Below are 23,228 nucleotides of genomic sequence, written 5' to 3'. Positions count from 1 at the left end.
AGTTTGTAGCTTTAGCCCTTGTTTTTCTGGTTTTCAGCTTAGGGCTTTACCACGCCAACCAGGGATAACACCCTGATTCTTAAAGCACTTTACCATTTTGCAAAGAACTGTGGCCTACCAGATTTCATTTAGTAGGCCCCAGTATCTCTTTAAGGTAGATGCACAACTCACTTTACAGGGAGAAATCCCAGGCTCAAGGATTTAATAAGCTTTCCAGACTCAGACCTAGGTCTTTTGACCTTAATACCTGTCCTCTTAATATGACTTGCTGCTGTTTCAACTTAGATCCCTGTTTTCAGACTTCTAATGGCTCCCTCTACTCCATTCTCTGTTCCAAAGCAGGCAGTATATTTCTTACTGCTCCTTGCCTTTAAAAAAAAAAAAAAAAATTGCAGTACAAAATACATACTCATTGAAAAAAATCAAAACAGTATAGAAATGCGGTTACCTCCCTTACCTCCCACCCTGATCTGGTGTATATTCTTCTAGACCTTTCCCTGTGTGTACTGCACATACTATTTTTCTTTATTGTGTTGAGAAAAAAATGGGTTTAAACTATTCATACTTTTCTTTCTTTTAAAGATTTTATTTGGGGGGTGGCGCCTGGCTGGTTCAACAATAGAGTGTATGACTCTTGGTCTTAGGGTCAGGAGTTTGGGCCCCGTGTTGGGCATGGAGCCTACTTAAAATTTAAAAAAATTGCTTGTAAAGATTTTATTTTTAAGTAATCTCTACACCCAGTGGGCTCGAACTCACAGCCCTGCGATCAAGAGTTGCATGCTCTACCAACTGAGCCAGCCCAGTGCTTCAACTATCCATAGTTTTCTTTTCTTTTTTTATTTTTTATTTAAAAAATTTTTTTTAATATTTATTTATTTTTGAGAGAGCGAAAGAGAGAAACAAAGCATGACCAGGAAAGAGGCAGAGAGAGAGAGGGGGAAGAGAATCCGAAGCAGGCTCCAGGCTCTGAGCTGTCAGTACAGAGTTGCAAGATCATGACCTGAGCTGAAGCTGGACGCTTAACCAGCTAAGCCACCCAGGTGCCCAACTATCCATAGTTTTCTATATCTTGTTTGTCTTCATTAAAAAAAAAAAAAAAATCACGGCCAGCTTTCCAAGTCTGGACATACAGATCTACCTCATCATTTTCAGCAATGACATTTGTTCCCCTAATAAGGCTTTACTACAGTTTGTTTATTTAACGATTCCTCTATTGAAGGACATTTAAGTTGTCTACAGTTTTTAGGTATTATAAATAATATTGTACCTATTTTGAATATCCTTATATATACTTTCTTGTGCATTTGTGTTAAACTACGTATTTCTCCTGGGGTGCCTGGCTGGCTCAGTTAGATGAGTGTGCAGCTCTTTATCTCAGGGTTGTGAGTTCCAGCTCCACGTTGGATATAGAGATTACTTAAAAATCTTAAAAATAAATAAATAAACAAGCAAAAAACAAACCTTATTTCTCTGAAAGAGAGCCCCAGAAGTGAAATTGCTAGTCCTAACAGCATGCCAAATAGGTACTTCTTTTTTTTATTTTTTACTTATTTATTTTTAATATTTATTTATCTTTGAGAGACAGAGAGAGCATGAGGCGGGGAGGGGCAGAGAGCGGAGACACGGAGTCGGAAGCAGGCTCCAGGCCCCGAGCTGTCAGTACAAAGCCCAACCAACATGGGGCTTGAACTCACGAACTGTTGAGATCATGACCTGAGCCGAAATTGGATGCTTAATCAACTGGGCCACCCAGGCGTCCCTAGGTACTTTTAAATTACACGTCTAAATTCTAAGTTTGTACCAGTTTATACTCTAGCCTCTAGCGTGGGGGTGCACTTTTCTTCATATCCTTAGCAGAACTAGATATCCTAATCTAATTCTATTTCACCAATCTGGCAAATAAACCACGGTTTGTGTTCGTTTTTGTTCCGCTTGTTCGTGAGTGAGGTTGTTTATCTTTTCTTCTGTGTACATATTAGCATTTGTTTCTTGGGGATCTGCTTGTTCAGATCCTTTGCCACTTTTTTCTGTTGGATTGTTGGTCTTGTTGTGTAAAAACTTTTTGTAGATTAGATATATTCCTCCTTTACCTGGTATGTGTTAAAAATAGTAGGCTATACCACACAAAATTGCTAATATTCAACCATTTTTGACCCCCCCACTGCCAGATGAGAATTTTATATGGTTCAGCCTAATATTGTTTTTCTCCCAGACTATCATTTGTCTTTTAACTTTGTTGATTGTGTCTCCTTATATAGAACATCCTGATTTTTATGTAGTCAAATCTGCCCATTTGACAGGTGTTTATTGAGCTCCTGCTGCCTGCCAGGGGATAGAGAGGCTAAAATGACAGAGGTGGGCCCTGCCCTCTAGTGGAGGGGCTCACAAACAACAAGTAAACCAGTCCTGGCAAATGGTGCTGAGGTCGCGAAGGAGACCACTCCTCCTTCATGGTTTAGGGGTTTGGTATCTTGCTTAGGAAATCTTTCCTTCCTCACCTCAAAATTATGAAAATACTCTCTCCTGTTTTCTTCTAATACTCTTGTGGGTTTGTTTTTACATTTAGCTCTTTAAATTTCATTATTAATTTGTTTTCCTGAATGGTGAGGGTTGAGATTAAAGTTCCTGTGCAACTGAATGGTTCATTGTTTCAAACACCATTTATAAATAATGCATCCTTTCTTCACTGGTGTGAAATCCCTCTTGGTAATACAACATAAATTCCTTTATTTACATGGCTCTCCTTCTTTATTCTGTTCCACTTATTTCCATTTCGATGCCAACAGCACACAGTTGGGGTTTTGAGCTTTGTAGTGTGTTTTGTCATTATTCCAGGGCCAGTCCCTTTCACCATCTTTCTTAAAAACTTGGTTTGGCTCTTCTCATGTGAACTTTAATTTATTTTTATGTTTCTACCTTCCTTTCTAAATTTTATTTTAATTTTTATTATTTTTAAAAAATGTTTATTTATTTTTGAGACACAGAGAGCACGAGAGCAGGGGAGGAGCAGAGAGAGAAAGGGAGAGAGAGAATCCCAAGCAGGCTCCGTGATGTTGGCACAGAGCCTGATGTGGGGCTCGATCTCATGAACCATGAGATCATGACCTGAGCCGAAACCAAGAACGGGACATTCCATCAACTGAGCCACCCAGGTGCCCCTCTAAATTTTATTTTAAATTCCAGTATAGGGTCGCCTGGGTGGCTCAGTTGGTTAAGCATCTGACTTCGGCTCAGGTCATGATCTCGCGATTTGTGAGTTTGAGGCCCATGGCGGGCTCTGTGCTGACCGCTCAGAGCCTGGAGCCTCCTTCGGATTCTGTGTCTCCCCCTCTCTCTGCCCCTCCTATGCTCATGCTCTGCCTCTCTCTGTCTCTCAATCATAAATAAATGTTAAAAAATACATTAAAAAATTCCAGTATAGGTAACAGTTGTATTAGTTTCAGGTGTACAATATAGTGATTCAACACTTCCATACAACACCTGGTACTCATCGTGACAAGTGCTCCCTTAATCCCCGTCACCTGTCTCGCCCATCCTCCCCACCATGTCTCCTCTGGTAACCATCAGTTTGTTCTCTACAGTTAAGAGTCTGTTTCTTGGTTTGCCTTTCTCTCTTTTTTTCCCTTTGCTCATTTGTTTTGTTTCTTAAAGTCCACGTACAAGTGAAATCATACAGTGTTTGTTTTTTCCTGACTGACTTAGTTCCCTTAGCATAATCACACTCTAGCTCCATCCGTGTCATTGCAAATGGCAAGATTTCATTCTTTTTTTTTTTTATGGCTGAACAATATTCCATTGTGTGTATACACCACTTCTTTATTCATTCATCAGTTGATGGACACTTGGGCTTCCATATCTTGGCTATTGTAAATAATGCTGCTATAAACATGATGATGCACGTATCCCTTTGAATTAGTGTTTTTGTATTTTTTTGGTGAATACCGAGTAGTCCCAATTGCTGGATCATAGGGTAGTTCTATTTTTTTATTTTTATTTTTATTTTTTTTAACGTTTATTTATTTTTGAGACAGAGAGAGACAGAGCACGAACGGGGGAGGGGCAGAGAGAGAGGGAGACACAGAATCGGAAGCAGGCTCCAGGCTCTGAGCCATCAGCCCAGAGCCCGATGTGGGGCTCGAACTCACGGACTGTGAGATCGTGACCTGAGCTGAAGTCAGACGCTTAACCGACTGAGCCACCCAGGTGCCCCAGGGTAGTTCTATTTTTAACCTTTTGGGGAACCTTCATACTGTCTTCCATGGTGGCTACATCAGTTTGCATCCCCACCAACAGAGTGCGAGGGTTCCTTTTTCTCCACATCCTCGCCGACACTTGCTGTCTCTTGTGTTTTCGGTTTTAGCCATTCTGACAGGTGTGAGGTGGTATCTCATTGCAGTTTTGATTTGCATTTTCCTGGTGGTGAATGATGTAGAGCATTTTTCATGTGTTTATTGGCCATTTGGATGTCTTCTTTGGTGAAATGTCCACTCATTTCTTCTGTCCACTACATGAACTTTAGAATCAACCTGCCAAATTCAGGCAGTGGGAACCTTTTAGAATCTTTACTGGAGTTATAGTGAGTTTATAAATTAAGTTTTGTGGGCTTTTTTATTGTAGTGGCTTTATTGAGATGTAATTCATATACCATACAATTCACCCACTAAAATGTGCAGTTCAGTAGTTTTTAGTATACAGAGTCGTGTAACCATCACTACAATCGAGAACATTTTCATAACCCCCCAAAAGAGAGCCTGTATCCCTTAGCCATCACCCTCAAGCTTCCCATCCCCTCTACCCCTAATTAGTTACTAATCGACTTTCTGTCTTTATGGGTTTGCCTTTTCTGGACATTTCATGTAAATGGAATCTTACAGTGTGTGGTCTTTTGTGCCTAGTTTCTTTCACTTAGCATGTTTTCGAGATTCATCCATGTTGTAGCATCTGTCTGTACTTCATTCTTTTTTTTGGTCAAATACAAATATCCATTGTGTGGATATACCACGTTTTATTTATGTATTCACCACTTGATGGAAATAAGTTACGTTTTAAAGAAATGAGGCGTTCAGACTTCTCCCCAGCCTCAAGGTCGTCTTGAACAGAGATACAATATTGTTTATGACCTTTAAGAATAATTCTTGGGGTGCCTAGCTGGCTCAGTCAGTAGAGCAAGTGACTCTTTGGGGTGGTGAGTTCAAGCCCCATGTTGGGCATAGAGCATAACTTATATTAAAAAAAAAAGGGGGGGGGCGCCTGGGTGGCTCGGTCGTTTAAGCGTCCGACTTCGGCTCAGGTCATGATTTCACGGCCCGTGAGTTCGAGCCCCACGTCGGGCTCTGTGCTGACCGCTCAGAGCCTGGAGCCTGTTTCAGATTCTGTGTCTCCCTCTCTCTCTGCCCCTCCCCTGTTTATGCTCTGTCTCTCTCTGTCTCAAAAATAAACATTAAAAAAAATTTTTTTTAAAAAAAGAATAATTCTCTTGTTTAGGTAATAATGCTTCTTTCCTCCCCTTCTCTAATGGTGTTGTATCCTAATAAGGCAGCTACTGTAAATGTCTTTTGCTCTGACACCCCTGCTTCAGGAGGCCTCAGGTATCTTTCACCTGTGGGATAAGCCAGATTCTTGCCTTTGTCATCCTGGGCAGGTGCCACCAGGCAGCCTTGGCCCACTGCCCCATCTCCCTGAACCATAGCTTGAAGGGTCTGCTCTATCAGAGCCTCTCTCCTTTCTCGTCCCCTATTTGCACTGTACCACCTCCGTCATGTCTATAAAGTAGCACCTGAGCTTGCTTCGTGGTATGTCATGTTTGTTGTAAAAAGAGTTAAAAACGGAAATCCAGTCACTCCCTCTGAGTCAATAGAGAAGCTGTCTATAGCTAGCCTGGCCCCCACGCAGCTTCTTTATCTGCTGAAGACAGCTGCTCACATAGAAGCTTATCTCTGGATAAGCCAGCTGTGTCTGGGCCCAGGGTGACAGTGCTAAAGGAGATCTAGTCTCTGGCCTGTGATCCCTGAGACTGCAGAATACCTGTAAACTCTCATCCACAAGAACGTTTGCGCTTACACAGTATTATTGATCTAGCCCCAAACATATTAAGGTCCACCATACCTGATAGTGTGGTCCTCATCAAAACAAACTGCTTATTGGCAACTTTTGAGTGATGCATATGAAAAAATCCTGTAGAAGAGCTGAGCTCATGACCCGTCTTGTTTCCAAAGGCAGAGTGGTATCTATCTGGTGGTTTCCATCAGTACAAAATGAAACCCTCAGTATCGAATAGCTCTCCCTCTTCTTGTCTGCATGAAGCAACATAGTAGGATTTTCATTTCAAGTTCTACTTGAAGCGTGATGTTTTCAGAAGCGTCATGGCGATGGAACTCCCAGAAGCGAAGTCTTTCCCAGACCTCTGACTTACGAGTCCCGGCCCCTCTGTGACATTTCCACTTGGATGCGTCGTAGATGATCAGTTAGGGCTAGCTTGGCTACGTGTGACTGGGAACCCCAAATAATAGGATCTTAAGCAAGATAGAAAAGCTTATTTAATTTCTCTCATATAAAAAGATGAGAGGTCGGGTGCCTGGGTGGCTCAGTCGGTTGAGCGTCTGGCTTCTGCTTAGTTCGTGATCTCACAGTTTGTGGGTTCGAGCCCCGCATTGGGCTCTATGCTGACAGCTTAGAGCCTGGAGCTCGCTTTGAATTCTGCGTCTCCCTCTGTCTCTGCTTCCCTTGCTCATGCTCTGTCTCTCTCTCTCTCCTTCAAAAATAAATAAAAACATTTAAAAAAATTAAAAAAAAAAAAAAAGACAGGTAAGTAGTCCAGGGCTTGTATCTTAGGGCTTAGCCTGCTCTAAGATATCAGGGACCCAGGCTCCTCACTCTTGTTCTTCTGTTTTCAGCATGTGGTTTCTTCTTGTGATCCAAGATAGCTACTTGTGCTCTAGCCATCACGTCTGTATTCCATCCAGTACGGAGAAGGAAGGGAAGAAAGGAATACTCTTTCCATTTAAGGACACTTCCCAAAGTTGTATATGGTGCTTAGGTTTGAATCTCTTTTGTCTACACTTGGTCATGTGAGCATAGCTGGCCACAAAACAGTCTATATCCCAGGTGGCCAGTACTCTTTAGGGGTCCCTTCACCAAGACATAAAAGGGAACAGTTATTTGGGGACAGCCTGCAATTTTTGCTACCCCTAGGCTCCTCATACTCCGTGTTTTACCGACTCCTTCTCTCCCTGGACCCAGCCACTCTTTTCTCACAGTTGGCAGAGTTTTTTGACTCTTCAGTCAGAAATGCTAAGAATTGTGCGTGAGTGTCACCCTTCTATATCTAATCATTTACAAGCCTCTGATGATTTTATGTCCTAAACGTTTCTTGCGTGTGCCTTGCTCTCTCTTCTTCTGTGACTGCCCTGGGTCAGACCTGGGTTGCTGAAATGGCCACGTGTGTTTCCTCTTTATCCCCTTTCAAGCCCATCTTACACACCATTCAAATGCAGACTTGCCCATGCAGCTCCTCTACTTAAAGCTCTCCAGTAACATCCCCTCACGTACAGGTTCAAGTGTGTCCAGGTTGCCTAGCTTGTGCAGGGTCCTGTGGGATCTGCTCCCTCCCACATCCCTTAAACTCAGCCGCCCCAAATTGACATTTTTAATCTAAAGCCTGTCCTGCACCATGTCCTTCTTCTCCCCTGGGCTAATCTTTGTGCCTCCTTTACAAAGGAAGCCTGCCCTCACCCTCGCCGTGCCCCCGCCCCCACAACAGTGCTGTGTCCCTAACCCCCGTCCGTTTCCTCTATAGCACTTCATCATGCCGGTTGTTGTTTGTATTGTCCTCCTGCCCTCTGCCACCAGATTATATGATTCTTTAAGACTAGAGGCTATTTTCAATATCTTAGATTCCTAGTGCTTTCATTTTGATGTCCGAAATAGGCACTCCATACATGTCTAGGTAAATGAGAGAATGAAGAGTTCACGATTAACTTTGTAAGATATTTAGGAATTAGTATGGCATTGCTAGGATTGGCCGCCAGGGGGCAGTGAATTACAATATTTTGATACTGTGCTGAATTAGCCAGAAGTTTTATCTCTTCTAAGAGATGGAGACAGGAGTAGCACTACTCACTCAGCGAGTATTCATTGAGCATCTGTACTGTGCCGGGCACTGCTCTGGGCACTAGGGATACAAACATAAGTAAATAAAGTAGAGAAAAAGCACAGTCTTTTACTGCTAGGTATTTATTCAAGGAAAACGAAAGCTTACAGTATCCAAAAGACTGTACAAGAATATTCATAGCAACTATATTCATATAGACAAAAATTGGAAACAACCCAAATATCTGTTAACAGGAAAATTCAGTGGATTAGTATTTAGCAATAAAAAGAATGAACTATCAATAAATACAACAACATGGAAGAAACCATCCCCAAACCACTGTGTTGAACAAGTCAGATACCAAAAAAGGACACATTGTATCATTCCACGCAAATGGGGTTCAAAAATAATCCATGGCAGTAGGAATCAAAGCAGTGGTTGACTATGGTGGGAGATTGGGAAGAGACATAAGGAAATTTCTGGGGTGCTGGAAATGTTCTCTATTTGGACCGAGATCTTTAAAAAAATTTTTTAGTGTTTATTTAATTTTTAGAGAGAGAGAGACAGTGAGAGAGAGTGAGTGGGGGAGGGGCAGAGAGAGAGGGAGGCACAGAATCTGAAGCAGGATCCAGTCTCCGAGCTGTCAGCACAGAGCCCAATGCAGGGCTCAAACCCACAAACTGTGAGATCATGACCTGAGCTGAAGTTGGATGCTTAACTGACTGGGCCATCCAGGTGCCCAAGGACTGAGGCATCTTTTACACAGGTGTATACGTGGGTCGAGACAGAACTGTGCACTTATGTGTTGTCTACTGTAAGTAAATCATACATAAAGATGGGGTGCCTGGGTGGCTCAGTCGGTTAAGCGTCTGACTTCGGCTCAGGTCATGATCTCACAGTTTGTGCGTTCAAGCCCCACATTGGGCTCTGTGCTGGCAGCTCCGAGCCCGGAGCCTGCTTCAGGTTCTGTGCCTCCCTCTCTCTCTGACCCTCCCCTGCTCACACTCTGTCTCTGTCTCTGTCTCTCTCTCTCTCTCTCAAAAATGAAAAAAACATTAAAAAAAAAATTTTTTTTTAGAGTCCTATCCTTGGTCGTCTGAGCCACCTAGGTGCCCTGATGTTGAATTTTTTAGTGCCCACCGTCTTTGGATGCTTTCCTCAAGGTGCCTCCTGGCCCTGTCTTCCTGGATGAAGCAGCCTTGTACATGATAGGCGGTTGAGGAATACTTGAGGCTCTTCCCGGCCACACACACGTATGTGGGTGTAGCCCTGCCAGAGTGTTGAGCTGAGCCACCTCCAGCTGACACTTGAGAGCAGTGTGTGCATTTGGTGGGACGTCCAGTGCTGGATTTCCTCTCATGTCAGAGGGAAGTTCTCCAAGGGCAGGTTGTGGCTTATCGCCTCGGGAACCTTGAGACCTAGCCTGCTCTCTCGCGGGCGGTGAGCTGAGTGGCACGTGCTTGCTTGCTCGCTCTGTCTGCCTGGCATCTGACCCAGGAATCAGTGAGCAATGGTAACAGAGGAGAGATGGTGACAGCTAACATACTCGAGGTGTTTGAGCCCAGATGAAGAGCCTCAGAGCAGCTGACGTGGGGGACCCTGGACTCCCCAAGCCTGTTCGCATCCACAGTGTCTTGGGGACATGCTGCCTGTCTCTGTGGGTGATCTTTGGACAGGTCCTAGAAGGCTAGGTGTTTGCTGGACCTGGCCCTTCTTTGGCCCATTAACCCAAATACATAGTCTGGGTTTATGTAATCTGGGCTCCCACAGCCAGTGCCAAGAGGCTGGGGTAACCCCGAGTCAGTAACGTTTGCTAAGTAAACATTCTACTTTCCTGGAGAAAGTAGAAAAAATGGTGTGGTATGTGATTTTTAAAACTAATTTTAACCAGGGTCTCATGATGCACGTATGCTCAGGCTGCTCCACGCTAAGAAGTGAACAGCCAGAGATCGTGTGTCGTTCCGAGTTAACAGTTACCTTTTAGTCACTGCACCGTCAGGCACAGTGTCAGGAAGGGCTCGCTGGTCAGCTGCTTCCCCGCACCTCTGAGACAGCGCACCACCTCTCTCACGGTCTGCGGCGTGGTCCTCACGAACCAGAATCGACTCCCTGCGGGTCTCTGCTCTGTCGGAGCCTCAGAAGAAGTCTTCCGTCTGACCTCCTCCTTGCAGGAGACCAATTCTCTTTACCCTCCGTGCTCTGCCAGGTCGTCTGACCCTCCAGGAATTAGCCGGGAGCCCCTCCACCGTCCCCGTACTAGAGTTTGCAGTGACATCCTCACCTTGGCTGCTGCCATCGTGTACCTGCCTGAAAATGCCAGATGAATAGTGCCCAGTAATACGTTTATGTCGCGTTTTGAACCACTTAAAAATAATTACGTGCAAGTGACACCTTGAATCCCTTGACACTTTTCTTAAAGCGGTGTTTTTCTGGATGTAGTATTTACGTTCTTATTTTATGAGCTGCTTTAGATGGGTGACCAAAATTTTATTTGTCCCTTTCCTCAGTTTACTTTTGTGTTCAGAAAATATTATGTAAGGTATTCATATGTGTCTAGTTTTAAAACTATAAAGACAGGAATCAGGCAAACCAAAGGCTTTAGGAAGTAGAAAGGCTATCTGCAGTCTGATGCCTTGAATCTTCTCCTGCCCGCCAGTCGGGCCGAATCGTTCTGCCCCAACAGATCACAGAATCTAGAAATTGCCCTGCAATCACAGATGGCTCCTGGGAAATGCCTAGAGCGGCAAAGAGACGAGTTACTCGTGTCAGTTTAAGCACAACTAGTTCTTCCCAAAGCTGTCTTTGAGTATTTGAGGCATACACGAGCCTGATGTCGGGCCCAGGACTTGGGGTTCTCAGAAAAATAAACACTCGACTAGAGTCACCGCTCAAGTACGTTTTATCAGCTAATAAATGGACATGTTCTCGTCGAGCCCAGAGTGGGCAATTTGATTCTTATCAAGAGCTTTTGGGTTTCCTCTTTTTGGATGCTTTGCCTTTTAAAATAGCCAGAAAATATCCTTCAAATCTCATTGCCTCCAGTCGGAGTCCTGGCTGTTGTACGCTCTGTAATGACAACCAAAGACGCTGCCCCCATTCGAGACTACATTGCTGGCATGGGTTCCCGTTCCAGCTTCAATTATATGTTGAATTTTCTCAAGTGGAATGTTTAATGATCCTCCTGAACAGACTGTTTATGCTGAATGAAGCTCTTCAGAGAGCATTTGGGCCTTCCTTTCTCTGCTGCTTTTTTGCTGGTGCACTCAGCTCACAGTTTTTGACTGAATGTGTGAATTTTATCCTCCCAGCAGGCAGAACACTAGAACAAAACTCTCCTCCCACTCCCTGAAAGGCTGGTGAACTGTCCCACCGTCTGTGAAAACAAAAGGTCTAATGCGCAGGCCAGGCACACGGGGAGACAGAGCCCCTGACTCGAGGCCCCCAAAGAGGGCTCAGCATCTTGTGTGTTGGTCCCTCTGCTCCTGGACAGCTAATGGTTTGGAATCGGTTCAGCTCCTGAGAGTGGCATCTTGCCAACTTAAGACCTTACGTTGTTAGATTTTTCCTCCTTTAGACCAAATGGGGGAAACGGAAGGCTTTGAAAATTAGCTAATCTTTAAGGTACATATTGGAGTTAGGTTAGGGGTGGCTGCGAATAACAGAGATCCCAAATAACAGAGGCTCCAAAGAGATGGAAGTTTGCTTGGGCCTCTTTTAATAACGATAATACCAGCTAACATTTACGTCACGCTGCTCGTGCCAGGCACTGTTGTTAGCACATTTCATGTATTAATCCTTGCAGTATGCTGTGACACTGGTAGGGTATTACCACCTTAACAGAGAAGGAATTGAGGCACCAAAGTAAAGTCCTTTCCCAAAGCCACACACCTAGCGAGTGACGGAGCCAGGACTTGAGTCTGGCTCCAGAGTCGGTACTCTCAGCCACGTGCCGTTCAGTCTGACAAAAACGCCACAGGCTGCCAGGGCTGATACGGTAGCTGTGCTCCCCGTTCTCGGGGACCCGGGCTCTTTTCCCCCCGTTGCTACTCTGCGGTGGATAGTTCCCACTCCCAGTTACATTTCCACTGTGGTGTTCTGGAATTGCAGAGTGCCCCGGTTGGAGAGGACTCCTCGAATGATCATGGAGTTCTGGATCCTCATTTGGGAAATGCGCGGGAGCAGCAGGAGTGGTTTCGGTCTTGAGCCTTCCTTGCGGGTCTTAGGGTTTTCTTCCAGCCCCGTTCTGAAAGGGGGGCTCCTGCCTAGGACAGTTAGTGTGAGCAGCCGCGCTCGGTCCAGGAGGCGGCACTCTCCTCGTCGCTGCTGGGCTGGCCCCGGGGAGCGCGCTGCCTGTACCTGTGGCTCAGAGCACTTCCTGTACAGGGTCAGAGGGGGTCGTCTCTCAGGGCCTTGTCTGTGGTAGCGGGAGTCAGAGCCACGTGCTATCTGTCCCTAGGGGGGTGGACATGTAAAGTGGTGGAAGGCGTGTGGAGCAGCGAGCTGCAGGTACGGGATGGTCTCAGAAATGTAATAGGAAGCAAAAAGAAAGAGGAAGGTTCTGAACTGGGTCTTAGAGCTCAGTATTCTTTAATAGTATGTATGTGGCACATAGTAGGTGTTTAAGTTGGTGGGGGGGGGGATGCTATTTAGAAGGTTGTGTTGTTTTTTTTTTTTTTCATGTGATTTCTCAAGCGGACCTTTATATGTTATCTGAAGTCTTAGTTTCTGCAAGCTTAGTGTTAGTTTACAAAGCCTTTATTCCTTTTTGGTGATAAAAGACAGGTGTAGTCAATTGTAGCCCTTTCTTTTCTAAAATAATGTACGTTTTTTCCCCCGACTGTAAAAATTATGCTTATTGTAGAAATTTTGAGAAGTCGAGTAAAGCTTAAAGAAAATAAAACTCTTTTATCTCTACTACCTAGGGAATAAACACTGTAAACCTTGTGGTATATTTTGTCTTTCCTCTGTGCTTATATAAGCACACATAAATCTTGTATGTAGAGTAGTTGAGAGTATACCATAAATAATTTTGTATCTTGCTCTTTTCCCTTAACACTGTGACACACTTTCCTTTGTCGTTACAAATTCTTGATAAGCTTCATCTGAAATAGACTATATTGTACCCACTGTGTGCCAGGCCCGATAGTTAGCACTTTACATGTATTAACTGTGGCTGTACTTGGAGTTGAGCTTGTAGGTTGTTCCCAGGGTTATAGCTTTTCCTTTTTTCTTTAAAAAAAAATTTTTTTTAATGTTTATTTATTTTTGAAAGGGAGAGAGACCGCGCGCGAGTGGGAGAGGGGCAGAAAGAGCGGGAGACGCGGAATGCGAAGCGGTCTCCAGGCTCTGAACTGTCGGCACAGAGCCCGACTCAGGGCTCGAACTCCCGAACTGTGAGATCGTGACCTGAGCCAAAGTCGGATGCTCAACTGACTGAACCACCCAGGTGCCCCAGGATTATAGTTTTTCTAACAAAGCACCCTAACCCCCTCAAAAGGGTTTTTACAGTCTTTGATGTCCATTAAAAAATGCTGTTTATACAGAATGAAATTCTGAAAATTGTTACATGTTGTCCCAAGGGGGGTTAGTTGTAGGTCGTAGTAATAATTCTCATAAATGAAAGGGCTGGATTCTGAATATATGTTGTCAGATGCCTCTGTCTTTGCAGCACATGGGACTGCAGCGAACATCCTGTTTTCAAAATAAGGCTGTGGGTCTAAGGAGAAAAGCCGCCTTTGGCACAGAACTCCAGCCTGAACATTTGCACGTGTGGCCTCTGCCAGGCATGCTGGGGCCTGTGGGTTGAGGTGGCCTGTCATGTTGGCAAGCAGAGCCTTCTTAGTACTCCCACCTCTGTGGCAGGAAGGACACATCCCATGGCCTTTTCCTTCTTCAGGTTTCTAGAGCACTTCTGATGTTCTCCCCACTTGGATCTCAGAGACAGGCTAGTTCTCACTACTATTACTTAGTGTGGGGTTTCCACGAGAAGCTAAAAGAGGTCTCTAAAAGAGGTCCCTGGGTGCCTGGGTGGTTCAGTCGGTTAAGTGTTCAACTTCAGCTCAGGTCATGATCTCATGGTTCCTGAGTTAGAGTCCCACATCTGTGCTGACAGCACAGAGCCTGCTTCAGATTCTCTGTCCCCTTCTCTTTCTGCCCCTCCCCCACTTGCATGCACACATGCACTCTCGCTCTCTCAAAAAGAAAAACAAAAACATTTAAAAAAATAGAATAAATAAAAGAGGTCCTGTGGCTAAAGAAGCCTGGGAAGTCCTGGATAAAAAAGGTTGAATAGATTCACTTAATGCAAAATTTGTTATAATTTCTCAAATCCATTTGTTCGCTATGATCTTTGTGAATCTCCAAGATGAGACTGCCATTTCTCAACCGTACTTGTCTACGGAACGCCCTTCTTCTGGAGTACCCTATAGGTTTGATGTTTTACGGAACCCAGCTTAGGTCCTACCAGCCTGGTGAAATTGAGTCCCAGAAGCCCTGTCAGGCTTGAGCCATCTGCCTTCACACCCTCATCTTCATTTCTGAGTGGTCTCAGCAGTGGGTCTGTCAGACTATGGAGATTCTGTCTTTAAAATGAACTATGGGGGGGCCAAAGGAAAAAAAAAATGAACCACAGGGTCCATCTGATCCCACCTTTCTCAGTCCGTGCAGGTGTGCGTATGCTAGACAGGTTACTGAATTTCTGAAATCAAGAATTTTTCCAGACCACCTCCAAGGGTCTGGGTATGTAGCTCACTGAGCATGAGGCCTGAAATATCTTTTCCTAAAGCCGAATGAACAAATACAGCCGAGAAAGATATGTTGGACCCGGTGGAACCAGTGTGAGGAGTGGCCTGTTCAGTGTTGTAACGAGATCCTCAAGAGCTCTCCTGGGACCCGCTTGCCCACCTGACCAGGGGAGGAGGAGGAGGAGGACAGGCCCTTACTCCTCGCATCACTTTAGCCTGGCTGTCCCCTGGCCTGAAGGACCCCGTAGAAGATCCCAGTCTCTAGCTTTCTCCATGTTTTAGAGAAGACCTCTGGACTTTCTTCACCTTTTGTTTTACAGAAGAGGACGTGGAGAACTTTGACGTGACCAATTTGTCTCAGGACGTGCTTCGAAGCATTGAAGCCGACAGCTTTTGGTGTATGAGCAAGCTGTTAGATGGGATCCAGGTGAGCCGGCTCTGCCCATGCGGGCTGCCCGGGTCCAGGGACTCCCTGCAGGCCTTTGAGCTCCTTACTGCTCCTCAGCGTCAGCCAGGAGCGCCCCCCCCCCCCCCCCCCCCCCCCCACTGCCCAGCACGGCTCTTCCTCGTTCCTCCACAGTGCAGGGCTCCATCAGGATTTGCCCACCCTCTGCTGTTCTGTAGATTCCTTTGTTCTCCAGAACCCGGGCACCAGCTGTGGAAAACAGCTTGTGCTTTTAAACGTGTTTCAGTGAACTCGAGAGCGGTAGCACGACTTTGGAGTCCCTGTTCATCCCGGGCTCTGTGTCATTTGCAGGATAACTACACCTTTGCACAACCAGGGATCCAGAAGAAGGTCAAGGCGCTGGAAGAGCTCGTCAGCCGAATTGATGGTAGGTTGGAAGAAGAGGGATTCTCTGGTAGCAGCACGGTATGGTTCCGACACAGCCAGTTGTGCTGGTGGGGGCCTCTCCTCTGCCCGCTTCTTTGCCACCACCCTCTCCAGTTCCGTTCAGGCTGTTGGCGCGCCCGCGTCCTTCCACGCATCGGCAGGAAGGGGAGGCGAGAGGTCTGCGGGCCCCTCGAGTTCTTTTTTCCCCTTTGTTTTTTGTCACCAAGTTCTGTCCATTCTCTTTAGCATCTCTCTTCACATTCACCCTTTTTTTTTCTTTTTTCCAACCCTTCCTCCCTTTTTCTTCTTTTCAAATTTGCCCTTTCTTCTCCATTTCCCTGGCCACAGCTCTGATCCAGCCATGCCTGGATTTCTGCAGCTTCCTCCTATAAGGACTTGCCTCCTCTGTACTCTTTCCTCTTCTAAACCTTCTGTGATACAACTGCATCTTTCCAGAGCACCATCCTGGTTCCGTCCCTCTCCTGCTCTGAAGCCGCCTGTGGCTCTCCCTTGCTTCTAGCGTCAAGCTGTACTCTGACCTTGTCCTTCAGGTGGTGATGTCATTCAGAATTCCTGGGCTTGACGCAGAGTCCTCTAGTCTGGCTGATATCCGGCAGGCCTTTCCGCAGCTCTCTGCGACTAGTTTGGGCTGGGGTGGGGGTGGGGGTGTGGTGGGGGCAAGAAGTGAGACATGACTCTTCCTGGCACAGAAGGTCTCTGAGGGGCGAGAGCCCTCCAGTAATTCCTTGGCTCTGGCTTGGAATCATGGAATGTTAGAACTAAAAGGCAAGCTGGGAAGCCCTGCTCTTGACTGATGAGGAAACTGAGGCCCAGAAAGAGAAAGTCAGAATTAAGTTTCATAAAGATAGCCTAGAACCTCACAGCAAGGTCTTCTGTTAAGTGGGCTCCGTAGCACCATTTACATTGTAGAGCTTTTTTAGGACTCTACCAGACATGATACAACTAATAAACCTCATTTCCTGGCTTTCTGTGTGGATTTTGTGCCTCATCAAGGCATCGCCTTTCACCCCGCCCCCATACAAAAACCGCGTATCTTTCTCTCTCCTTCCCCAGCTTCTCTCTTCTTGAAAACCTTCCCTGGTTTGTGCCACTCACTCCAGCTTCCTTTCATGACAAGATTTCCGTCTTCCTGTCTTGTTTGCTGATTTACGGTTGTTTCCGACACATCGTCCGGAGGTGGTTTTTCCCCTTCTTGCCCTGACCTAGCCGTGAGCTTCAGCGTGGGCCCGGAGGGCAGAGGGCTGTGGTTTCTGCCACCGTCTGCCCTCTCCTTGTTTTTTCTGCCCTCGCGAGTACCTGATAAGTAAAGGCATAGTACTTTAGGATATTGGATTGGTAAATATATATATCTTTATTGTTTCATTGAATCATAGAAGTAATAGACATTATAAAAATTAAGACAATTCGGAGAAGCACAAAATGAAAAGTAAACATCCTCCCCCCTCCTTAAATCCTATTCCCCAGAAATAACTAGTGTTATTATTCTTTCAAAAAATGTATGTCTTACGTATTTACCACATGCCAGGTGCTGCTGTGAGCACTTTTGTTTTCTCATTTTCTCCTCCCCCGAATCTTCTGAGGTACGAATAATTATTTGCATTTTCTAGATTAGGAAACTGAGGAGGATAATAATTTTTTTTTTTTTTTTTAATGCTGTTAAGCACTATTTAAAGGGCTGTCATGTAGAACAGGGATCAGGTTTGTTTGGGGTTGTTCCAGAACACCACACAAACACCAAGGGTGGGAGTCAGGAAGGAGCTAGTTTCTGTTGAATACAGCGAAGCACTTTCTGGCGAATCACTTAATACATCAGTGGGAGAGGCTGCCCTTGATGGAGTCAGTGAACCTCTTTCTCTGGCAGTGTTTAAGTCCCTGCTGGCTGCCATCTGTCAGGGATGCTGAGGAGGAAGTCCTCACTGGCAGGAGGATGGCCAAGGTGACCCCCATGGTTCTGTTCCATTCTGCCTCCTCCTCTGAAGAGTAATGGGGTCAAGCAGCCAAGTGAACCTCACGTCTGCCGCTTTATGGCCAGAGGAGCCCTGTGAAGGAGGAAAGGTACCCAGAGCGTCACCATGGGTGTTAAAATAGTTTTGCCGAGTGTGGGACTGGGTTACCCATGTGGTGTGGCTGTGAGATGGCAGAATCCAACATAAAGGACAGTCGGATGCCAGTTCGGCCCTTCTGTGCCTGTATTCCCCAGGAGAAGGGGGGAGAAGGAGATGGAAACTGCCTTTTTGGCTCATGCGACCCTTTCAGGGTCCAGTCAGTCCCCTAGGTTGTGGTCTTGGGGCCAATGACACTTTCTGTTTCAGAGCAGGTACATAATCACTTCAGGAGGTACGAGGTCGAATACCTACAGTTTGCCTTTCGTTGGATGAACAACCTGCTCATGCGGGAGCTTCCCCTTCGCTGCACCATCCGCCTATGGGACACATACCAGGTATGAGGGGACCCCTGCCCTCTCCATGCCAGGCTGTCCCTGAGGCCCCCAGCTCCCTGCCCTGGTGGAGAGTAGCTGCTCAGAATCCCCTACCTCCTTTCTATTTCTGTGTCTGCCTCGGCCTCATGGGCAGGGCCTCTACAGAGTCTGTTCAGGCCTCTGTGTGCCCAGCCGTGAAAGGAGTGCCTTGCTGTGCTCCTACCTTGCAGGAGGACCAGGACCGAGAGGACTAGAGCCGGCTCCTTGTCAGGGCCTGGAGACCTAACTGTTCTTTCCCTTCCCAGTCTGAACCGGAAGGGTTCTCCCACTTTCATCTCTACGTGTGTGCAGCCTTCTTGATCAAGTGGAGAAAAGAGATCTTGGATGAGGAGGACTTTCAGGTGAGTGGCCAAGAGCTTAGCCTGGGCTGGGATGAGCATCAGAGAGGGAGCCATTCCGTTAGTGGGGCTGCACAGGGAGAAGGTGCAATGGCAGGTACCTGGCCGAGAGGAGGAAAGGAGACAGGGTGCTCAGAAGGCCGATGGGCCAAGTCAGTGAGCCCCAGAGTTCTTCAGTACGAAAAGGGTTTTAGGGCAACTGGATGGCTCAGTCAGTTAAGCATCTGACTCTTGATCTCAGCTCAGGTTATGATCTCACGGTCCATGGGATCAAGCCTGGAGTTGGGCTCTGTACTGGCAGCACCAAGCCTGCTTGGGATTCTCTCTCTCTCTCTCTCTCTCTCTCTCTCCCTCTCTCTCTCTCTCTCTCTCTCTCTCTCTGTCAAAATAAATAAATAAATAAGCTTAAAAAATATATATGTATACGTATAGATGTATGTATATACGTGTGTGTGTGTGTGTGTGTGTGTATATATTTTTTTAATAGGTATTAGTGCTAGAAAGGTTGCAGAGCAGCTAGGCAGGCCTAAGAGATGTCTCATTCATTCATTGACAAGCATTTGCTGAATGCCTGCCATGTGCTAGGCACTGGTGAAGGCATAGGATATACTGGAAAGCAAAATAGACAGATCCCTGTTCCCATAGAGCTTACATGCTGGTTGGGAAGAGACTTAACAATAAACAAGAGCATAGGAAATTTTATTTTAAGTAGAGCAGGATAAAGGGATTATTAGGTGGTAGGGAAGAGATAGTTTACAATTTCAAATACAATAGGATAGGCTCACTGAGAAGGAGATGCTTGAGCAAAGGCTCAGGGAAGGTGAGAGAGTGAGTCATGGACATCTGGGGGACGAGTGTCCAAGCAGAGGGGACGGTGGGGTTCCCTGGGCTACTTAAGGAATCATGGTGGTGGCCTGGAACAGAGTGGTCCAGGGGAAGAGTAGGAAGAGGTGAGGCCAGAGAAGTCACAAGGGACCTAGGTCACAGAGGACTTCGTAGCCACTGTAAGCTTTGGCTTTACTCTGAGTGGAAGGGGAGCCATAAGAGGGTCGTAAGCAGAGGAGGGCCGTGATCTGACTTACATTTTCAAAGGATCGCTCTGGCTTCTATGTAGACCGTAGGTGTGGACGAAGGTGGAGGCAGGGAGACTGCCCAGCAGGCTGTTGGAGTCCTCCAGGTGAGACACGAGGATGGCTTGGACCTGGATGGTGGCAGTGGAGGTGTGACAAGTGGGCAGATCTTGCCTATATTTTGTGAATAGAGCCAACAGGATCTCCTGATGTGTCGAGTGTAGAGTAGGACAGAGAGGGATGAGTCAGGATGACTCAGTTTATGAGAAGGGTCTAGGAGGAACAGGCTTATGGAGGAATTTCAGGAGTTCAGTTTTGGGCATGCCAAATCGGAAGTGCTTTTAGACACCCAAATGGAGATCTAGAGTAGGCAAATAAATCTTAGGAGTCTGGAGCTGGAGAAGGAGAGAGCTTGGACACACGTTTAGGAGCCTTTGGCTAGATGGTCCTTAAAACCGGGACAGTAGATGAGGAGTGAGTGTGGACGGAGGAGGGAAGAGCCCCGGGCCTGAGCCCTGGCACACCTTCCCGAGGAGGCTGGTGGGGAGAGGTGGACAGAGCAAAGGAGGCAGAGGGGACGGCCGGGGAGAGTGAGGCGTCCGGGAAGCCTTGGCTGGGGAACGTGAAGAAGACTGGAGGGGCACACGTTGGGTGGTGGAAAGCCAGGCAACTGCTCCAGGAGGCCCAGGAAAGGGGGAATGGGGAATTGGGGGTCGAGGGGACAGATTGCGAGGCTCTGCAGTCCGCAGACACAGAGGCCTGGAGGTTGTTCGGTGGTCGTTATCTCTGGGGGGCAGCGATGGGCTTTTCTTTTTCTGCTTTGCACATTTCTGGACTAAGCAGTTTCCTTTCTCTTTCTTTCTCCCTTTCTTTTTTAATGGGCATAAAGCTCTTTTAAAAGCAGGGGTGGGGGGGGGGTGGAAAGCCAAAGAAGGTTGAATGTTCTTCTGAGTTCTAACTAATAACGTAGGTGTTCTCAAGAGCAGCAACATCTCTCTGTGACCCCTGGGCTGGACCTCTCCGTAATTGGTGTTAGGTGGTTAAAGAACAGAAGTCTCTTTAGCAGATAGACGGAAAGACGGGACCCAGCCTGCCCACGTAAGGGCTTTGGAAGGAAAAGGAGAGAGTGGGCTTCTGTGAGCAGATGCTGGCTGTGGTGCCGAGAGGCTGCGGCAGCTGACCGCGAGCCACGGCTTCTGCCAACGAGCGGCATATGCGACGTCCTAGGATGAATGAGCACAAGGGGGCCGGATTGGCCGCGTGCTGGGGTGAGCTATCAATTCTGATAATGTGGTTGAGGTGGAGCAGGACATCAAGAGCACAAGGTCTAATTTAGTTATCATGAGCCAGGCTCAGTGGGCCTTGTCATATGTGATAAAAGTGCTTCCCAGATTAGCTCTGAGAGGTGGAGGTGATTCCTGGAATGGCTTTCAGCAATTCACAATCCTGGCAGAACATAGGGCCATAATAGTCTGTGACTTTAAAACTAGAGATGTTCTTCTTTACCGGGTTGCATATTCGATTATCTGGTGGATTTGAGGTCTTTCTTCAGTAACCCACAGAATGACAATGAGGATTTGTGTCTGTTGCTGTATTAACACCTCGATGAGACTACTCGAGGACTGTCACCTCTCTCTTATAGACGAAGTAGAATGGGCAATTAAAGTGGACAGTCCTCAAAGTTCCTCCCAGCCCCACTGTTCCATAATTTTATGGCCAAGAAGAGAAAACCTGTGCCCAGCTGTGTTAAGATCGATGGGCAGGGTCCCTTAGGAGACGGAAGCGTGGTGCAGGTGCAAGAGCGTTGTGCGAGATTGTGAGCTACTGGCCCGTGACATGTGCAGAGAAAGAAGGCATGCGCAGCCTGACTGCTGAAGGGCCACGTGTGGTTAAGTGGCTGCAAAGGAAGCTCTGTAAATGAACACAGGTACCCCAGAAAGCCACACTGGCCCAGCCTGGATGAGAGAAGTTTGAGGGCTGAACAGCTGCAGCGACTCGAAGAAAAATTAGGCGAAGCCACTGCAGAAATAAAAGAGAGTTGTGGTGGTTTCAGCAGACCGGCCATTGGTCACCCTTAGTGACAGGGAAGAAGAGCCCCCGGTTAGGGGAGCCAGTGGAGGGGCATCAGGGGGAAGCAGAGACCCTCCTTCGAAAGTTGAGGACTATGTAGAATAGTGCAGTGGTAAAGCCACGGTCTGTGGAGCCAGACTGCCCGGGGTCAGATCCGAGCTTTGCTACCTTTCTAGGTGTGCAGTCAGAAGCAAGTAACTTGGCTCTGTAGGCCTCGGTTTTCTTGCCTGTAAAATGGGGGTGAGTACCTACCTCCAGGGCTACCGTGAGGATTAAATCGTTAATATGTGTGAAGCAGTTAGAATGGTATACGTGGCCTACGGCCTCAGAACAGGGTGCTTATTATCATTAATATTGTTTCCTGAAATGTACTCCCGAGTCTGAGAAGCAGTGAAGACAAAGCTTTAGGAACCCAAGTCTCTAAGTGGTGTGTAACTTACCAGAGGAAACCATGCTAGGCTAATCGTGGGCGAAGCTGCCAAGCTAGATGGGCAAACAGGACTGGAGAGGGGGTGTCAAAGTTTGCGGGGGTAAAAGGCAGTGTCCCAGCTGTGGCAGAAGCCCCCAGAAGGAAGGGCGCCTGCTTCTCCTTGGCTGAGCAGATATCTGGGCTCATACTGCCTGGGAGAGGGGCCCCAGAACTGACGACAGGAGGATCACTTGAAGATGTTTCCTTCCTGAGGCCTCTGAGCAAGGGAACCTGAGGCAATGTGTGCACAGGTGCTGCAGGGACAGAGTGGCCCGTCCTGTGAGCCTTGGGCCACTTGAAGTGAGAGCTTCTAATAGTGCTGGGCCAAGGCTCTGCCCTGGTCTGAGGGGCCCTCAGCCTGGCTTGGTGTAGTGGAACAATGATGATTATATTAGGGTGAAGTTTCCAACATTGTTTTCATAGGTCCAAATGTCAGATATTGGCAGTTTCATAAGGTTCGACCTAATAATAACTAATTCTTAGCACTTTTAATGTAGCAGGCACTAATCTAAACGCTTATTTGTGTTGGGGCGCCTGGGTGGCTCAGTCAGTTAAGTGTCTGACTTTAGCTCAAGTCATGATCTCACAGTTCGTGAGTTTGAGCCCCGAATCAGGCTCAGTGCCGATGGTGCAGAGCCTGCTTGGGATATTCATTCTCTCTCTCTCTCTCTTCCCCCCTCTCCGCGCCCCCTGCCCCTTCCCTGTGCATGCTCACTCTGCCTCTCTCTCTCTCTCAAAATAAATATATAAACTTTAAAAAATAAATTTAAAAAAATCTTAAAATAAATAATAAACAAATAAATGCTTATTTGTGTTTAATTCATTTAATCCTTGCAATAGTCCCACAGAGTAGGTCATAATCACTACCCCCATTTTACAAATGAGCAAACTGAGTCACAGCGAGATTAAGTAACTGGCTCAAGGTCACCCAGGGAGTTAGACACCCAGCATCGTGCCCCACACATGGATTGTGCTCTGTTGCCTCTACCTTGGGGCCTGGCCAGACACCTCCTGGGGCATTTGAGCTGAATTCACATAGCAGTACTCCAGGATCCTGGGCAAGGATCTTCGTCCTCCCCCTCCTCCCCCTTTCCCCTCCTCCTTCCAGGGCTTCCTC

The 23,228-nt window shown here is 46.8% G+C and overlaps 1 protein-coding gene across 2 annotated transcripts in view; it reads left to right on the top strand.

Moving 5' to 3' along the window:
• TBC1D22B (TBC1 domain family member 22B) overlaps window positions 1–23,228 on the top strand; it is a 79,708-nt gene that overhangs the window by 41,355 nt on the left and 15,125 nt on the right. Inside the window, exons 9-13 of one of the 2 annotated variants that reach the window (XM_053222868.1) lie at window positions 15,153–15,259; window positions 15,590–15,665; window positions 17,998–18,125; window positions 18,410–18,505; window positions 19,617–20,265. In XM_053222868.1, the coding sequence (XP_053078843.1) occupies window positions 15,153–15,259; window positions 15,590–15,665; window positions 17,998–18,125; window positions 18,410–18,505; window positions 19,617–19,763 (554 nt within the window). In that variant the 3' untranslated portion in view covers window positions 19,764–20,265. Of the gene's footprint in view, window positions 1–15,152; window positions 15,260–15,589; window positions 15,666–17,997; window positions 18,126–18,409; window positions 18,506–19,616; window positions 20,266–23,228 lie in introns of those variants that run through there. The other variant, XM_015069796.3, reaches the window with a different exon arrangement.

Source organism: Acinonyx jubatus, chromosome B2 (genome assembly GCF_027475565.1).
Source record: "Acinonyx jubatus isolate Ajub_Pintada_27869175 chromosome B2, VMU_Ajub_asm_v1.0, whole genome shotgun sequence".
Taxonomy (NCBI): Eukaryota; Metazoa; Chordata; class Mammalia; order Carnivora; family Felidae; genus Acinonyx; species Acinonyx jubatus.
The sequence above is the reverse complement of the archived record's forward strand: the minus strand, read 5'-3'. Positions and strand labels throughout refer to the sequence as shown.